Source organism: Phyllostomus hastatus, unplaced genomic scaffold (assembly GCF_019186645.2).
Source record: "Phyllostomus hastatus isolate PE091 unplaced genomic scaffold, TTU_PhHast_1.1 phas_contig_137, whole genome shotgun sequence".
Classification (NCBI taxonomy): domain Eukaryota; kingdom Metazoa; phylum Chordata; class Mammalia; order Chiroptera; family Phyllostomidae; genus Phyllostomus; species Phyllostomus hastatus.
This window is the reverse complement of record NW_025333583.1, coordinates 3,409,771-3,429,776: the sequence shown is the minus strand read 5'-3', so window position 1 is coordinate 3,429,776 and position 20,006 is coordinate 3,409,771. Positions and strand designations below refer to the sequence as shown.

The following is a 20,006-nucleotide window of genomic DNA, read 5'->3' as shown; positions in this document are numbered from 1 at the left end:
TTGAAGGCAAAAAAAAAAAGAGAGAAAATGAAAAATGCTTAAGTTGGCAGTTGTTTCTCTGCAAAGAAAGAACCTAATATGTGCCCATGCTATTCTAAAAATGCCATAGTTCGCTAGCAAAATGTGTGAAATAGAATATCCGAGGTTTGCTTGCCTTTGATGTTTTAACCAACGAGGGTCTTTGTCCAGAACAGACAAATAACTACAGAAGGCAAGCCCTTTGGATTTGCTCTTTTGGAGCACAAGGGAATGAAAGAGTCAATATTTATTCTTTTTCCTTCTGCTCTTCACATTTCCTACCCATTCTTGTCTCCTTGCCACCGGGCCACTGACTAGTGAGCTCCTAACAGAATACGCTAGAGCTGCAAATAGCGGCCCTCCTCCCAGAACAACAGAGGGACTCGACCCCACACCTGACGGTGGAGGCCAAGGAGATTCTACCTGTGAACCCCACCGCCACCCCCATCAACTTTGTCCCTGGCGTGCTCACATTCTCTCTCTCTGTCTCTCTCTCTCTGTCTCTCTGTCTCTGTCTCTCTCTCTCTCACACACACAAACACACACACACATACACACACTTTACCAAAAGTGGTTTAGCCACTTGTGAAAGTTGTTCTTAATAGCTCTTTTGAGGAATGGAGCAATTGCTGAAGTAAAACAAATGAATGTGTCAGATCTCAATTCTAATTAACATTGCCGCTGGTTGCCGCGGTCCTTTATTAGAATCACAGTTGTTTAGTAAACCGGGGATTCCCTGGAGGGTGATTCTCGAAGGCAGTGGAGGACTGGGACCCAAATGTGCCTGTAAAGAATGGGGGAGAGTGGAAATTGCATAAGTTAGTATGGTAGTGACAAAAATTCAGAATTCAGTCACTGAATCAGTCAACAGATAGTTTCCAGGCAGCGTGTACCCAACTCTGTAAAGGTTTTGGGGGGACAAACACTCTCTCACTCACTCAAACCCCCGCCACAAACATAACACCCGTAAGCTGTATCAAACCTGGTCTCCGTCCCTCAAAGACCTTACCATGCTTCCTTATGAAACAAAACACTTGAATAAAAATTAGTTAGATCATCATTAAATGCATTATTTTTATTATTATGCACTGGGCTATCTCTATCCTTTTACTATAGATTTAATATCATACAAATAAAATTAGTGCAGTCTTGAAAAAACATGGAGGACTTAGTGGGAGACATTGAGTTTTAAACCAAGATTATATCAGGTCTTTTAAAAAACTCATTATTATTATTATTATTATTATTATTATTAATTGGGTAGACATACGTAGAGAGAACTTTCCACACGGGATGAAGAAGGGGAACAAAGGCGGAGTAGACTTCATCCTGCCCACCCCGGCAGACTGAAGAAGCACTCTGGGAAGTAAACGCAGAAGACCTTGAACTCATCCTGTGTGGGATGGTCTCAGAAAGACCTCAGCTCCTGGGTGCACAGCTTGTGTGTGTCTGCCGTTCTGGGCAGGTCCACCGTGGGATGGTAACTGTGGCGCCTGCAGGACAGGCCGGAATACTGGCGAGTGCGTTAGGAGACGTGACTCTTTCAAACCAGGCATGGGGTGCTCGCCCGTTCCATACACAGGAATGTCCTTTGCTCTCACGAAGAAAATGATCGTGTCCATTTTTCTGGAAACGTGAAGCCCTGACGGTCTAAGTGATATGTTTTCGCATTTGTTAGAATCCTAGGTGTGGAGAAATACTCCTCCACTGCCAGGAAAATCCCCTGGAAACTGACAGACATCAGCACACAGGGATGGAGGTGCGGGTGACCTGGAAAGCCAAAGACGTCTCTAGGGGACAGCAGCTACTCCGTGCCAGCTGATGCCCGCCGTGAGAAACGCTCAGAATTCCCAGATTTAGTTTGTATGATGTGAAATCACTCAATTTTAAAATATAGCTCATTTTTTTAAAAAAACATTGAATTGAATAATTTGCTTCTTCTGACCATATAAGACATAAAGGCTGTCAGCATACACTCTCTGGTTTGTAAAATCAAGGGATGACCAGGGGAGGCATGGATTTGACCCCGAAGTTGGCTTATAGCAGAACCGGCAGGTGCCGGTAAACATCTTGTCCATCCTGCTTTCATTTTCCAGAAACTGCAGCTCCTTGAGGAGGCTGGGCTAAGGGTAGAACTGGGCATTAGAGAGAACCACATAGCCTTTGATGGTTGAGAGAGAAGGGGGACCGTCTTAACCCTGAAAGAGGAACAGAGGTCTGGCATTCCATGACTTACAGCAAAGACCTTCCTGGCAGATACATTTGCAGACGCCGGCACCGTGGCCTGGCCTCTGATTGGGAGGGAGGACAGGGGGAGTAGGGTTTGCATGGGTCTTCTCCAGGTTCGCGGAATTTTATGCTTTATGGTTCCAACCTCCAAAATACGGAATCCTGTACTTTGAGGGGCCCTGTGCTTACCAGTGTGGATGAACGCTTCTGTATTCTGGTCTCGGAAGCTCTGGGCTTTACCGTGGCCCCTTTCAGAAAAGCATTTTCCCCACCCTTCATGAGGCAGCCCTTGACATCCAAGAGGAGTCCCGTGCTCACAAGTTCAGAGAAGTGAACAACAGATGTGCATCTTACACGTGCCATTTCTTGCACATCACATTTGTATATTTTATAATAATGATAAATGCAAACATCAAGTGTAACGTAGTAGTTGACTACAGAGGGTTTGGGTATCCAACAGCTATGTATTTAAATCTGAATTCTGATGTTTTTATTAGTGATGACATTGGGAATATCCCTTAGTCTCTCTGACCTTCATCTGTAGAAGATGGATGATGGTGGCACTAACTCATAAAAAAGTGAGAATTATATGAGATAACATATTGGCACCCTTAGCATGCTGTGTGGGACACAGCATTAGGTCAACACTAGTCATCACCATGATTCCAGACACGTTTGCAGATACCTTTGCAGCAGAGCTGAAAGAATCACTGGTTTGAGGTAATACAGAAAAGTTTGCTCTAAGTAGTGGCCTTTGAGTGGGGTCTTAAACTGAGCAGAATTGAGACAGAAAACGTAACAAGAGCAATGCAGCAAAAACATCATGGTATGCTTCCCTGGTAACAGCTCTGCTTCAACATGGAACTTAGTGCACCCACACCCATGAAACTATGGCTCTTAAGACATTTGCAGCTCTAATTCGTATTCTGATCATGTCTTTGAAGATTGGGAAATCAGAGATGTCAGGGTGTCAGCAGAGGCCTAAGAGGGGGATACCTGAGAAGGAGACCTAGCCGAATGGGAACCACTTCACAGAACCCACCGAAAACCAGAATTCAGGAATGGGAACTGCAATGGAGTCCAAGAGTGTAGACTTTGACAACTGAATTTTTATCGGATGATTTATAAACATGACGCATTCTTCCTAAAACTTCTGAAATTCGTATTGTACTTTACTTGGTGATGCTGGAATGACTGGCCAAGTTTGCCGATAAACCTCCTGGCAGCCACGGCTCGGAAGGTCTGAGTCGGTCCTTCAGATCCAAGAGGAGTCCGGTGGGCACAGAGTTCGAGGAGTGAACAGCAGGAGAGCAGCTCGGAACTGGGCAGCGGGGCTGGGGATAGTGGAGCAGCATTCATGACGATAATTCCGGCAAGCCATAATGAAGCTATGCAGCTTTTTTAGCGCAAGTCAGCCATGCCTTACGATAATGTTAATACATCAATACTTTGATGGGCATGATCTGAAATGACATAACCCCACTGTACCCCAGTTCCTCTATCTTAACAGAAAAGATAAAGGAAATCTCACTGCGAAGGTCATTACGAGGATTAAATTTAAAAGTGTGTAGAAACACGGAGTACAAAGCTGGTTTATAGCAAAGTGTGTTCTGTTCCCATTTAACTTTACTGGAAAGGCTCTCTGATTTTTTTCCAAGACCGAGAGTTGAATGATTCCTTCAGAAGCTCAGTGCGCTGTAAAAATGATACAAGGTTTTCTCAGCGACACAGAGTATTAGTAAAACTGCCTCGAGTCTGCATTTATGAAATTTGAAGAAAGAATAAGGTGCAGGTGCTAAGACTTGGTTGCTGCATGATACACAGTTACCAAAAAGTAATCTTGATCTTTCGCAATGTTTATGCCCTGCTTGGAATTTAAAACCATGCTGGCAAGGATAATAGGAAAATACTGATGTATGCGAATGCACATATTTTCTTTAATAAATACTCCAATTCATTCATTCATCTGCTCATTCAGTCATTCATTCCCTTTTTTGTTTCTTTTTCTAACAAATTTGTCTTCAGGACCACCTGTTCTGTGCAGGGGCCAGGTGCGGGGGTGCAGGGATGCAGGGTAAAATGTGGTGGAGTAGCCTCTGCATTCCCAGAGCTCACAGTCCAGCAGTGAGGACAGAAAATGAAACAACAGAAAATGAAACAGTTCTCATAAATGTTATGATGGAAAAATGTTCGGCGCAGTCACATGATATATTGTCTGGCAAAAAGGGAGGGACTTCGACAGGCTTCCCGGAGAAAGTGCTATAAAATTTGATACTAGCGTGACGAACATGAGACAGGCAGCTAAGCCGGGGGAGGTGGAGAGTGTAGGGCTCTCCCCTACAGCTCACTCATCGGTGTAGGGATGAGAAAGCTTTCCTTCTAGAACCCGATGAATATTAAATGCCTCGATATGGCTACATAATCCCTAAATATCTTTCTGCTCTTTCTTCCATTTTCTCCCATGGCCTGGCTTCTTTGGAGGCTGTGGTTGCAGTGAGGTCCCAGTTGCTCCCCTCTCCCTGCATTCACACCCTAGGCAACGTGCTTCCGTAACTGCTTATCAAGATGTAAGGCCTGTTTCCTACCCCTTGAACCTGCGCTGGCCTTGCGTCTTGCATCAACCAACAGGGTGAGACAGAATGAACGAGTGTCAGTTCTGAGCCTCAAGAGACTGTGAGTGCTTCCCCTTGGCCTTCTCCCACCCTTCCACCACCCTCTGAATGAGCCTCGGGTAGCCTGTTGGAACAAAGTCGGGAGTCCCTGATCTCCGTCTTGCCCACGCCCAGACGTGTGAGAAAGCACAGTGCAAATCACCAGAAACACTGACCTGACCCACAGCTGACCACAGGTGCACGAGCCAGCCCAGCCAAGACCAGCAGAACCACCAGCTGACCCATGAGCACAACGAAATGAGTGTCATTTCAAGTCACTGAGTTTGGGTGCAGTGTAAAATAATTCACTGATGCAGAGACCATGGCCTTTTAGAGTTTGCTGGGTTTTCCCTCAAGTGGAAATGCTTTATTATTATTATTATCATGTGAGTAGAGCATGCTCACCACAAAACAAAAAGGGAAAGTAAAAGTGAAAATCCATTCTTTCATCTTGATTCACGTTTGCACTTTCTGAAGCATCGTTTGCAGCTGCCCATGTTGCAGCACCTCGGCCTGTGTGTCGATAGGGACCGAGTTCCTGGTTCCACTCACTCCCATCACGCAACAGGAACGAGAAACCAGCCTGGCAGACTTCAGGCACCCCTGCAATTTGGGCTGCCCTGTGGGGGGCGGACTGACTTCCTGCTGGACTCCACATTAGCCCAAGGCGGCTGTGGACTCGGTAGCCATGGTCTGGAGTCCGTCATTCAGCACAGCCGGCTCAGGCCCCAGTGGACAATTCTCCGCATCTGCCTGACTTCCCAGGCCTAACTGGGTGCCTGGCTGTTTCCTCGGGGAACCTCGGCCACATCCCGTTGCTAGGTGCTACTCGCTAGTTTCACACTCCGGAGTTTAAACTCCCCCTTTCTAAGTTCTAGGAGTAAACACAGGACAAGATTCTCATTTGGAGACTCTCTGGGGAGTACCGTGAGTCATACTGCCAACAGCCCCGCTTTCATTTCTCTGTGGAAAGTCGTGACTTCTGCCTGCCAGACTTGGTCTTCGCCAGAGAAACGGTTTGATTTGCATTTCTCCTGATACGGGTGGGAGGGCCTTGAGAAGCAACTGGAGAAGGAGGACGTGGACTGAGTTAACCATTTTAAATAACCAAAGCAGGTGTTTTTAACAGCTGGTTACAAAATAATAGAAGGCAATGACTCTCACATCCCAAAGCAAAGAGCTAGACCACAAAAGCAGAACTTGCAAAGGAAGTGATCAAAATGCATTTTGCTGTCCTTAACCTAATGCTCGTCTCTAGCCTCGGAAAGTGGTTAGAGGCTCAGGGGCTTGAGCCCAGATATCAGAGAGACCTTGAGACTTTGGAACTGATTTGTGGGGGGAAAAAAAAAGAGAATCGCTCTGTTTTCTGATCACATTTAAGGTCCACTATGTTCAATGTAACAGTTAAATATACACATTTAAACAAAAAAGAACCTAATATAATTCCAAAAGCTGTTCTAAGATTATGGCAAAAATACATTTAATCTGAATTGTGGAATTTAACTTTTTCAGCTCTGTGGAGCATCTCTTATTTAAAATAATTTCTTATATCTGTTACCATGTGTTCACTTTTAAAATACATTTATAAAACATATTTATAAAACACATGTGTCTTCACAAAAAACTGTACACCTGTGGGTTGGTGTTGTGATCTGATTGTTTAGGTGACTACAATGAAGCCGCTGAGGAACCCAGCAAATTGCCCAGACTCACTCGTAAGTAGTGGACGCATCGAGAAATGAATAGGGGGTCCTGACCCATAGTACAGCTCTCTTCCCATACTCTAACTAGGTTGGGCTTCCCCATTTCCACCTCTGGGCTCATAAATTTATTCATTGGTTCATCCATTCATGTATTCACCTATTTTTTTTTAAATATAAAGTTATTATACATTGACTCTGTGCCAGAGGGGGAGATTGCTATTAATCACAAAAGTCAAAAATATAATTTTAATTGGTCACAAAAGCCCCCCCCCCAAGAAAATGACATCTGACTCTCTGCTGCGCATGTTATAGGACAGCTTGATGACACAGGAACTTAGATTTAGGTAAATGAGCGAAATAACAGTGAAGGGAGTGGACCCAGGAGGGGGCAGTGACCTGTGTGTGACACCAGGGTGCCTGGGAGAGTGGTTGACGGGAGGCTGGAGGGCCAGGGACTGTGGCCAGGGAGGGGCCCGAGAGCCTGACAAGGGACAGGCTGAGCTGGCCACGTCGGTGATGCTGGGCTTGCCTAGAGATGACAGGAAGCCACTTACGGATTTTGAACTCATCATGGATTTTAAATTCAGGGATCAGATTTACCAAGTCAGTTAATGTATTACCATCCTAAACCCCGGGAAACGGAATTAGGAGGATAATATGCTGCCCCAAATAACCGGCCTCAGAAACCCAAAGGAGAGATGTTTCCTCCACTCTCCACCATGAAATGTCTCTGCTCCTGTCACTAAGCGATGGTTACAGCTGAGTGTCTGATAGATCAAAGAATGAATTCTCAAGCACTTGAGCAACCATGTTACGTGTGTGGGGTTTTTCTCCCCCTAAAACATAGCGACACTGTACATGCTGGTTGTTCTTTGGTCCAGTTAGTTGCTCATTCAGCAAACCTGTAAGGACACTCAGTGGAACAGCTCACTATGCGGGATGACAAATGACCTCTGCCCAGACAGGCCGACCTGCCTGTGATGCACTTGATCCCGCCCCTAGAACGCACGTTTGCCTCTGATTCCGTAAGACAGGGCTGGCCTCGGTTGTCCAGTAGTTTGTAGGCTTTTCTCTAAACCAATGTATGTTCTTATTCCAGTTACTTTTTCTAGCAAGTGGTTGTTTGAAATGATCAGAAATGTCCGGAGTCAAGGAAGTGGGTGACAGAACTAATATGTCTGTGTATGTTGTATATGAAACTACTTACGGGCTTTAAGTTAAGATCTTATGGGATCACACTTGCAAAGTTAGCTAACTTAAATTTGATTTCTAGTAAACACATACACAATCTATAATATTGTGTGTTATACAGATACCCTGAAAACTACCAGAAAAAATACAGCTTGACAGTAACTAATTTCATTCATAGTAGAGAAATTCCAAGTTTCCAACTATTCTCTCATTCTACTGGGGAAAAATGATTAACCAGGCATAAAATTTAGATCATGTAAGAGTTGTCTCCACCTTACTTGACTCTCAACAAACCAGTCATACCCTGGCTGGTGTGGCTCAGTGGATTGAGCACCGGCCAGAGAACCAAAGGGTTGCTGGTTCGATTCCCAGTCAGGGCACATGCCTGGGTTGTGGGCCAGGTCCCCAGTAGGGGGTGCACGAGAGGCAACAGCACATTGATGTTTATTACCTTCTCTTTCTCCCTTCCTCCCCATCTCTAAAAATAAATAAATAAAATCCTTAAAAAATAAAATGGTTCTTTAAAAAAAAAAATCAACAAACCAGTCAGGTTGGAAAATGTGGTGACAATACACTGGCATGAGTTGTGACTGTCCCAAGCTTCTCCTGTCTTTCACTGCAGGGAAGGCAATCTACCCTCTGCCCTGTCGCCCTGACATGGCCCCCAGTTGGCAGTGGCTGGCTTTCTTTGGAAAGGCCTTGTGGGTAAACTGCACTAACTGTGTTCACAAAGAATGCCCTTTCTCTTTCAATGAAAAGCTATGGAAGACATTACAAAAACAATTCTAAAAATTCTTAACTTATGCTGGGCTTTTTACAGAGACTAGTTCCAGAAGCTTTGCAAACTCACCAGAATATTTGCACTGCCATCTACTGTCCGCAACAGGCACTGTAATTTCCCTTGATTTTTTTTTCTTTTCTTATGTTAAGTTCAATTGAAGACAGGTCCATGTGTTTTTGCCTTTTTATTAGAAACTTGGGAAAGACAAAGAAATGAGGGGAAGTTCTTTATATTAATAATAAACATACAAATATTTTATCTTTGGCAATGACTTTATAGTCTTTAAACTATGGCTTAAAATAATGTGTTCAATGAATACTTGAAGTCCTTCTCGAGAATCAGTTAGCAGGTTGCTCAGGGGAAACACAGAAAGGAACGAGACAGGCGGGATTCTGTCCCCCCAGAACACACAGTTCAGTAAAGGAGGGAAGGGGAGGAAGGGAGAACCGACGCATGCGCCAGGCAGAGTGCAGCGTCTCGATGGAAACCCTGGAGTAAGAGAAGGCATGGGGCTCTAAGAGAGTTTAATGCCCTGGCTGGCGTAGCTCAGTGGATCAAGCATGGGCTGCGAAACAGGCATTGCAGGTTTGATTCCCAGTCAGGGCACATGCCTGAGTTGCAGGCCACCGCCCCCAGCAACTGCACATTGATGTTTCTCTCTCTCTCTTTCTCCCTCTCTTCCCTCTCTAAAAATAAATAAATAAAATCTTTTAAAAAAGAGAGAGTTTACTGCTGTGAGGCAGGGGCGAGACTGCCTCATAGCCATGAGGCTAGCTATGGCAGCTGAGCCATGGGGACCCTTGACCTTGAGAGAAAGCAGTTTAGGCCTCAGCAGTGACCCTGGTAAACTAGCTCATGACCCATCAGGAGTATTTTTGAGGTCATTTCAGCTATTCCAGCAGGTTTCATTTATGACTATTAAAAAACCCATGAATGAACGTTGGTGCTTCCTTCTTATTATACAGGTTTAATAACTTGTATTAAGTTATTGAACTTGGATGGCTCCCCTCCAGTCTCAGCTCTTCTTGGACATTGCCATAGAGGCTTTTCTAGGGGAAAATGTCCTAACTGGAGGTTCCCCAATTCCTTGGAGTTTTCAACATGGTATTTTCCTGTTTTGACTTTTTGGAATACTCCACTGACAAATGCACTGTGTAAAACATTACCTTTTTCGGAGAACTGTTGGGAGCTCAAGAGTTTATGAATCAACAGTCCTCAAACCCTTCGGTCCTGGGACTTCTTATGTTCTTAAAAATCACCGAGAACCCCCAAAAGCTTTCCTTAGTGTAGGTGAAAAATAATAATATTTATTATATTGGAAATTATATTGAGAAGTAATATTTTTCATTAAAAATAAAATCATTTATATGAACATAAATAACATCTTTTATAAAAAAATAACTGTAATTTCCAAAACTGCAAAATGGTGAGCAGATTGACACTTTTACATTTTTGTACATCGAACGTCTGATTCAGTGGGACGTAGGTTCTCGTACCCACTTTGGCTTCAGTCTGCGGTGATATGTTGCTTTACTTAAAATGTATGGAGGGAATCTGGCCTCACACATATAGGTGGTTGAAAAGGAAGGAAACTTTTAATCACCTTGTCATACACTTGTAGATATTCTTCTTTGATACCCCTTCTAAAAGTCAATGAATGGCAGTTTCAGAAAAGTTCGTTACATATCGATGAGCCCATCATGCCCTGTTATATCAAAACCCATCAGTCTGTGTTGAACTTTAAATGGGTCTTTTACCACCACATGATTTATAGCATCGTGCTTTGAGAAAATATTGGTTCACTAAGTCACGCAAATCTTCCACATGGCAACCCATTTGTTTTATAAAAACCACTACAGTGCCTTCATTGACATCACCACTGATCCCGTAAGAAAAGCCCTTTAAGTATTAGGTTGCTGTCACGCTTACGATGGTGGGTGCAAGCTTTCCATAACTTTAATTTTTGCTTGAAAGCTCAATCAAATGTATCATTGTCAACAAGTACTGTCGATTGTCCTCTTTAAAGCAATAGGCCCACTTCATTATTTATTTATTTGTTTGTTTATTCATTTCAGAAAATGATGGTTCTCCTTTAAAGCTAGAGTTTGACGTTCCTTCCCGTGACTCCCTGTCACAACGGTTCTGCACTCATTGCTTCTGCAGGCGCGGGGGCTGCTGCTTCCCACAGGGGCTCGGGGAATGTCTGTGGGTTGAAAGTTTGAATGGATGGTTGACCTGCCCAATGAGGGACGCAGGCCTAGCCCTTTCCAGGACCACCAGGCTGCAACAGCCTCCCGTCTGTGTGGTCTCTCCACCAGAGGTCTCATCCACACGGCAGCGAGCATTGTAGGTGCACTGACCGCTGGAGAAAAGACTCGGGTTTCTAATTTGTAAATTGGGAGCATTTACAGCTAACTCTGTAATTTCAAAGAGTGTCTTTGGGAACAGAGATATGAAGTGTAGTTCAAACGGAAGCTGGAATATACCGGGAACTCCAAACTAACACGTAACAAAAAAGATTATAATAAAAGCAGAACTTTGGTTTTTCTTTTTGCACCTTCTTTTTCTCTTCTTAATCAAATAACTTCAAGTACATCTGAAAGTCAACATTCTCTGCATACTCTGAATTCTATGTTTCTTTGAATAAAGTCAAAGAAACTTTCCATCCCTAAATTCTAATCTTCGAAGTACCTTTGTCAATGGCCTGGGCAGCTCATCTGGGCTCCTTAAATAAAAGAAGAGTTAATACACTGCTTCTCATTTTGAAAATACCGTTATTACGAAAGAATGCAAAAGTCTTAGAAGCTGGTTATAAAATTTAAAACAAATTAAGAGAAGTGAGAGAGAAGTTACATTGCAAACCTAGTGAAAGTAGTCAGCTCAAGCACAGTAATAAAGACCTCAAACTAAGAGAGACAGAGAGAGAGAGAGCAGAGGAAGAAAGGAAAAAAGGGAGGGAGGGAAGACGACTAAAATTTGGAGAGGGTTTAAAAGACATTTTCAGAGTTAGGAGCCCTGTGGACCAAAGCTGAACATAAAGCACCACAAATTGTCACTTCACTTGCTTTTTCCCCTAATGGGGTGTCGTGGCTCCAGTAACCACTCCCAAAGGAACCCAGATTGGGGCAGTGAAATGTGCGCGGGAACAAGGCCTTGGCCGTCTGTGATCTGTCTGTCCTTCTTTCCCAGCAGCGCATGGTCAGAGAAGGCCCCTGTTGTAGAGCGCACGCTCAGGGCACGGGTTCATCAACGCCAGCGACCAGCCAGCAGCAGGACTGTTCGCTGCACGGGAAGAGCGCTCGCTCAGATAAAATGGGAGTCATGGCTGCCAACGTTGCGCCACTAACAGTTGCTCTTTCTTTGCCCCTTGTCCACAGAGCCGAAAGTAAGCTGCAAGCTGGGCCGGTCTGCGTCCACATCAGGCGTGCCCCCTCCGTCCGTTAGCCCTCTCAGGCAAGCCAGTGACCTGCAACAGAGCCAGGTACCATCATCGTTAGCCAATCGTGATTGACTTCCTGTGATGCAACATGCCAAACGCTCCCACCTCTGTCTGTCCTGTGTTGCCGTAGACGACGTTTGCGTTGCTTTTAGTTCCCTGTGTGTATGGGTTGCCGGGGGAGGAGTGTGGCGGTCTGTGTTCTCATCCAAAAAGGGGCGGGTCTCTCTCCCCTGCGATTGGGTGGGACTCTCTCTGCTGTTACCAAACCGTTTGTGTCTCTGGTTTCCATTCTTCTGTAACGTAAATGTAGTAAACCTGTACTATATGTATTGGCTTAGTGGTTATTTTTTTTTAAAAATTCTTCCTCTCTTCCATGTTTTGTGTACTTTTTATACTGTCTCTGAAAATTTATCAACATTTGATAAATTTACCTACTTTGTTTTATGTAGATTTCCTTTTCAATGTTTTGTCTATGATGCACAGATGTCGTCAATGAATTTGTACATATCTTTTAGCTCTGACCTTATTATACTGTAACATTTGTGGCCATTTAACTTTTATTTTTATTTAGCCTGGAGCATGATTGTAAGACACTGTGAATAGTGATGTCCTTATAAATATTCATATACCAACTGATTTGGATTGAATGTAGCAGCGAGTTTCTCTCTTAGGCCATGAGGACAAATTGGCGTACGAGATAATCTAGAGATTTACCAAATACTGTAGCTTAATAAGGCAATCTTTAAATAAATGGCATTTTCCTCTTTTACCAATAATACCAGAAATGTTCTCAGAAAGGGGATGTCTAAGTATCCATGCATGGTCAATGAGATCTCTATTATCACCTGAAGAAACGAGACAAAAAATAAAGGCATAAGCAAAAACATCATCTAATCCTTCACAGTACAGTATGTTGCTCTGATGTTCATTTGGATACATGGTTGTATACGGGGAATTTATTATGGGGAAAATTATTACATGTTACTATCTGTAATTCACCCCATAGAAATTCAATACCTTAACTTAATTTTTTGACCTGTAATTGTCACTGGTGTGAAATAGGGTATTATCATCCTGGAGTGGAATCTCTCTGCTTCTCAGCTTTAATCTTTGCATTTGTAAAACCCTTATGAAATAGTAAATTATGAAAGTAGGGATGAAACCTCCGTGAGAAACACAAAACCGAATATTAAGAATGCTTCTGCCTTGGCCGGGTGGCCTGGTTGACTGGAACATCCCACACACCGATGGGTCGAGGGTCTGATCCCCACCCAGGGCACATACCCCAATCAGGGTACACATGGGAGGCAACTGATCGATGTTTCTCTCTCCCTCTCTTTCCCCTCCTCTCCTCTGTCTCTAAAATCAATAAAAGCAAATTCTTGGGTGAGGATTTAAAAAAAGAACAGAGAAACGTCAATGATATGTTCTCTTTCTCATTCCCGCGCTACTGTTATTACAGATGTGACTAGTTTTGCTAAGATTATGCATGCCATATTCCCGCCCTCAATCCGGGAGACCCAGAACACACCCATTACAAGATCTCATCCGATCAGTTGTATGTACATTTCCAAACGCTTCCATCCATTCAAGGCTTGGTGACGGGAGAAAGCTGTGCCAGAAAGACGATGAGGGGGCGGGATATATGTTTTAGGGGAGTTGTGTACCATCCAGCTGAATGTGATGAAGAGGCCCCTTTCCCACCACTCCTTGTTCACGTGCTGGGCAAACATTTCTGTTGTTGTTGAGACTCTGCAATATTCCAGCTCCTCCTCTCAGGCCTGAAGGGAGAGCACGGTCTGCACTGGGTTGGCACCTTGACACCGCTGGTCCGATCGTATGCTCAGGGTTGCATCATATGATGGAAATGGGGGGGTGGAAGCAGGAATAGAACACACAGCCGATCAGCAAAAGCTGAATTCACTGCATTGACACATAGCTCCCCACCACACAAGCTGTGCAGTAGATTTTAAAATGAGCCCCATTGCTTTCATTCTGTGTGGAAGGTAACCCGACAAGTATTTACAATTATGAAAAAAGCCCAATTGGAGGACGTGGAAAATGCCACTAAATTTGTAATGTAACGTCAGCAACACAGGGGAGAGGGGTTTATCTGCACTACCTTCAAACTGCAAAATAAAGTGTTATGTTCACAAAGATTACGTTACAAAGAAATTATAGTTCTTTGTCATAAGAATGATATTTACTGAAGAGATTGGATCTGGCCCTCCCTGTGTAATGTGGAATAAATTCATGTTACACATGGGAGTGTCAGTGGTTATATCCATGTATTGTCATTTATGATGGCAGAGTTGTATTAAAATAATGCAGGTGCCAAACCAATTAACCAACTAACCAACCAGAAGCATTGCCTTCTGTAATGCTTTTACCCACCTGAACAGGCCTGGCTGGTTGGTTTATGAAGTTGTGACGCTTCCGTACTCTGTGGAGCTCTCCGTAGTGGGTGCCATACTTAGAAAAAGAAATGAGAGTTTGTTATTACCTTGAAGTAGCAGCCAAATGCAGTAATGTGCATAAGGAAAAGTAGGCATTATTTGATTTGTACTTTCATGCCAAGAATTCAGAAACCCAGATGACTTTTCACAAGTGACTACAGGAGGGGCTGAGAAAATTCTAGCATGTTATTTAGGCTTTACATGCTTGTTACCTTGTGCGTGTTTCAAGTGGTGGAATAGTCGGGTCCCATTGAAAGGGCAGTGGGTTCAGGGCCAGTCTCTCAATAACTCCTGTGCTGAGTAGAATGAAATCAAGCAAGCCATCCCTTTGCCCTCGTTGCAACCCACCCCCCATCCAAAAATCTTACCATTTATTCCCAAGGAGTAGGAAGCAGAGTATGATAAACAAGAGGATGTTGACCTCTAAGAAGTCTTCAACCAGTGGACGGATAGGCGTGGGGGTGGGGGCAATCGGACCGTGAGGGTGTGCTCCACCTGACCTTGCCATCCTCTCCAAACCTGCACGTGGCCCTGTCCTCAGCATCCGAGGTGTCAGCTTAGCCCGCCAGGGCTGCAGGTAAAAGCATGAGGTAGCTGAAGTATAGACTCCAGCCTCCTTTAACACACGGAAGGGGTACAGAGTTCTTTACGGTTCTTAGATGAAGTCTGCAGGGTGAAAACCACGCGCCATTTGTCATCCTCTCTGTGCTGGGGCCTGCTGAGAGCTCCCCCACCTCATCGGAGGGGTGCCCCATGGCCCTGTCCTACCCCGTGGGTGCAGCTAGCATCCCACAGCACAGCTGAGGGCGTCAAAGGGACATCATGTACCTTGTCCATGCTTTGTACCTCTTAAATGCCAACATCTACAGTCTTAACTACTCTGCTGGGTAAACACCAGAGATGCAGAGGACATGAGACTTCTAGGAGAACCCTGGCCCCACCAGCCACTAGCTGTGTGACCCTGAATACATTCTTCAGCTTTACAAAGTCTGCTTTCCTGTCCGTCAAAGGAGGGCAGTGCTATCTGCCTTGCCTCGTTATTGAGGATCAAAGACATATGTACATACAGCCCTGGACAGACAATACTGGCTAGAAAAGTAATCGTTCTTTCTCCTTTCCCTTCTTGCTTTCCCCTTTTCCAAAAATTCAACTTTCCTGCTTGCTGCAAAATCCTAAGCGGGAGAGTCCTTGTATTCAGTGGTATTCCAAAGTGGGGTGGGCAGGTTTTGTCCGTGTGGTACCACTGACCTGGTATGGAATGGCTAGCTTGTGGTGATAATAAAGACAGATTTTTAGTCTGTTTCATTAGTGACTTTAAATTCTCTAGACAGTGCATCTTCCTATTGCCATCGATTGAGACAGAATGGTTTCTCCCACCCGTCCTTGATATACTTGATGTGATTTCTTCATTATTTCTGCTCCAACTAAAAAATTAGATGCTCAGGTATTTACTGTATACCAGGGAGTCTGTCTGGCATGGCTTCTCAGCTTGGGGACCCCACCTGTGGCTTTGAAGCAAAGTGAGTACAAATCAACGAAGGGTCTCTTTCCAGACACGCCTCCTGCTCTGGAGTACCACTCCCCCTCCTGTTTGAGTTCAAGTGTGAGTGAGCGGGATGAGCCCCTGGAGGCTGCACGGGAAGCTGTGAGCTGCCAGGGCCGGGAGGAAGGATGCAGAAGCACAGGATAAGTTTGTCACCGAGGTCAGCATTTACTCAGAACATCCCCAGACCGGCTGCTGTTTTCAACGCCTTGTTTTCTGATGTGCACGTGTAATTTACCCAGACGCGTGTTCAGTGTAATTTTAAGTCCCCTTACGTTGATTTAAACATTTTGTTTTTCATTTTTATTTTTCCTTTGAATGCAGAAAGTCTTGAGGATCATGCATTGTAGATTGTTATGTAAACATCAGGACTGGAGTTGAACAGCCTTTGGTCTCGCCCGGTGAGCGTGTGTGACTATACGGCTGTCCGTCAGCACTACTTTGTATTTCTTAAGCAAAGTCAGACGATGGAATATATGTGTTAAAAAATCTTTCGGGCCCTCATTTATTCCTCGGCAAATGCCAAGGGTGAGCTAATTTACTATGTGAAGGGAAGCCGAAGACTCCAGCTTCACCAACGGTGTATTATGGCACGTGGTTTCAGGCGGAGCTTTCACGTTTCCAATGCTACGTCAGTGTTTATCAACAGTTAGAAAATAGAGACTCTGGGAGGCTGTTGAAAAAGTTCAGCCGCTAGATGTATCCCACATGTCAGTGCAGGAGAACCTGAAGCCGGGGCCCCAAGCCTAGAGGTCAGGTCACCAGTTTACCGCTGTCGATCTTGCGCGAGTGGTACACAGACAGCTGTTGAAGGTTGGTCATTGCAGCTGAGACGTTAATAAGATGATCGTGATCAGCTGCCAGTGATTGGCAGAAGTCCTCGTCCTAGAAACCTTCCGCACCCGAGGCTGTTAACTATTGAAACCGGTATCAGCCCGTGAGGGCCAGCCTCGCTCGGGGAATGCAGCAGAACTTTAGGTGGACACATACCGCCACCTAGTGTCTGAAGTGCGCTTTGCAATTTGTACGTGGGTTTTAAAAACACCTGAATCTAATAAAAGTGCTTTGAGACGGAAAAGATATACTGCTTGGGATAATAGACATTAAGCTTACAGAAACCCATGAAAAACGTTATTGATGATACTTGTTTTCTTTTGTTTTCATTACTTTATTCCTGCGGTTTGGGGTTGTCTAACTTTTGAGCACACCTTTCTGTACTTCTGGGAGGGGGGAAATAACAAATCACACCCCGTGATCTGAGAGTTTTGCATGTTTATGTTAGATAAGTAACATTTCTATGTGAGAGGCAGCTATTTTCACTGGGACTTATGGCATCTTCTGTGCCCTGGGGTTCCCTGAGTCCAACCTGAGTCTCCAGGAAGGGCGAGCAGTACGCTGATTTTCAGACTGAACAGGAAACTAGCAGAAAGCCTGACGGGCTGATGGAAAAGTTCCTTCCATGCTTCTGTTTGCTGCTAACACGTTTGCAACACATCGCTTACGAGTCTTTCCCGGAGTGAGCCGTCTTCCTAACTAGAGGGCAAATTTAACCCCAACTTAAGTTGCATGTGGATTAGGGAGCAAAGCTTACACACTATTAGTATTGGCTCCGAGTCATGTTGCACTTGATTCAGAATAAAAAAAAATGCATCCTCACCCTGAGTGCCCGACCCAGGAAGCAGGGGGGTCTCTAGTCTCTCCACCCAGCTCACCTGCCGGACCAACCATCGTCTTCCCTCTGTGCCGCAGATAAACGTTACCCTTCGGGTGGAGGTGGATTTGTTGAGTGCTTGTTCACGGGGCAAGAGGAGGTGTACAGCTGCTCGTATGGAAGGTAATACAATAATCCATACGTAAAAATACAAGAATAAACTGTGTTTCACATACTCACGTCTACTTTTCCCACACCTCGTGCGTGCCGGTGGCACAGTGTTTATAACGTCATGTGTTATTGTCGTGTATAGTATATACATGACAATATACTGCAGCCTACACAGGGCGTAGGTAATACCTCCCCCGGTGCATTGATGCGAAAATGGACACCAGAGAGTTTTCACCTGTCTAACAGCCAATAGGTGGCTCTGTGGACGTGAGCTGTACACCCAGGTGGCTCTGTCTACTAAAACATCATTTTATCTTCTGCCAGAAATAGCTGCCTCTCCAAATGTGCTTTCATGATAAAGTTCACCTTCCTTCTCTGTCATTCATCCGTTTATTTTGTTATCCTTTGATTTTTCCAGGTCTGGCATTGTTTACTTTTTTAGATTAAAAGCTACATAGCAGAGGGTCGGATTCACCTAAGGCTTCAGCTGAGCGAAGGTGCCACCTAAGATCAGAGCCCCCGAGGGTGAGGTGGGGCTGGGGCTGTACCCCCTGGGAGGAAGACAGATGCCGCTCAGTGGTTGTGTCGTTCTCTGTGGCTCGTGGACTAGCGTTGTGAGAGGTCAGCCGTGCTTGTGTGCACGTGCCTGTGTGTGTGCCCGTGGGAGAGCACAAACATTTGAGCGCATCCAACTTTCTGTTGTCAGTAGATATCAGGTGCTTTCATGGGATCGCAGCTCATGGGAAAGCATTTCAAGGACCCACACACGAGAGACTGTGGTGTGGAAAGATGCTTTATTGGTGTGGAAGGCTACCCCTGTGCCTTCTCTCTGTCTGTCCCCCAAGGGAAAGGGTCGAGCTGTGTCTGCAGCCAGGCCAGAACAAAAGCCTGCGTGTGGAGTTTTTGCTCCCCATCAGTGCTCAGTGTTTGGGAAGCCCGTGCCGTCAGCTGTGGGCCCTAGCAGCTGCTGCCCTCACATGGCCGCGTGCTCCCAGGGGAGAGAGCGTGCGAACAAATGGGCTGAGTGTGCTAGCAGGTGGTGAAAGAGAGAGAGAACACGCACATGCACAGTGAGGGAGGGGAGAGAGAGAGACAGAGAGAGTCAGTTTTTTCAAAATGACCAGCTTCCCAAGTTTCCGTGGGTGTTTGATGGGTCTGTTCCCCACCAATCCTTCGTCCCGGGGCTGGACCAACGGGCCTCTTTGGCCAAGCATCTCCTGCTGTGCGTCCCGGCACTCTGGTGCCTGAGCAGGAAAGGGCAGAGAGTTAGTCACCTCGCTGGAGAAACATTGCAACCCCCCCCCCCCCGGGGTGTGGGGCAGACAGGCCCATGCTCCCCGGCGGATGAAATTCAATGCCTGCTTCCCTTTGCTTCCCTTTTTGTGCATCACTAGTTAACTACCTACAGGAGCCTTTCCTTGCTCTGAAAAGAAAATGCATCCCTCACACACAAGCACATGCTAACACCGGCTGTTAGAGTACTGGTACAGAGTTAACCAGCGACACACAGAAGGCAGGTAGTGTATTCACCAAGATTTATCCGGCCCCTGGGCGTCCACAGCAAACCTGTGAACAGACACTCTGCAGGGGAACAGAATACCGTGGTGTCGCTCCGAAGCCTTTGTTTTCTAAAGCAGAGGCTGCGTCAGAAAGAGTTAACAATCCCTGGTTGCCAGCTGTGTTGGCAGGGGTGGTGTTTGGGATGCTGCACTTAATGACTTACTTCCCAGGAAATAAGGAAGTTATCTGAAGGGCCAAAAGGTGTCAAGAGTGATGTTACCTAGCCCAGTCAACTTTGGATACCCAAAGGGGGAGAGGCTCTTTCTGCAGAGGCCAAAACAGCCAAAGCCACCTGTTACTCCGGACGCAACCTAGAAAGGCCCTCAACTGTGCTGTCACCAGCCTGGTGTAACCCTAGACGATGAACAAGGACCCGTGGAGAAGACGTGCTTTGGAAGCGTTTAGCTCCACGGTCCCCAGGCCTCATGGAGTTTCCAACTTGACTTCCACGTCCGAGTGAAACAGGATAATGAACGTGGGAGCATACCTTAAATAGAATGTTGAAATGTCGATCCACAGTAGTTTATTCATTTAACCCACAGACTCTTTTTTAAAAACATTTTTTTTTGAGCCATGAGGGCTGAGGCACAGTGTCTCACCCCTCTGAGAGTCC

General features: G+C 45.3%; 1 protein-coding gene across 1 annotated transcript in view; it reads left to right on the top strand.

The window, feature by feature from the left end:
• Nucleotides 1–20,006, top strand: part of NYAP2 (neuronal tyrosine-phosphorylated phosphoinositide-3-kinase adaptor 2) — a 211,431-nt gene that overhangs the window by 169,260 nt on the left and 22,165 nt on the right. The window contains exon 6 of the mRNA XM_045851867.1: nucleotides 11,951–12,054. Coding sequence (XP_045707823.1) covers nucleotides 11,951–12,054 — 104 coding nt within the window. The remainder of the gene's footprint in view (nucleotides 1–11,950; nucleotides 12,055–20,006) is intronic.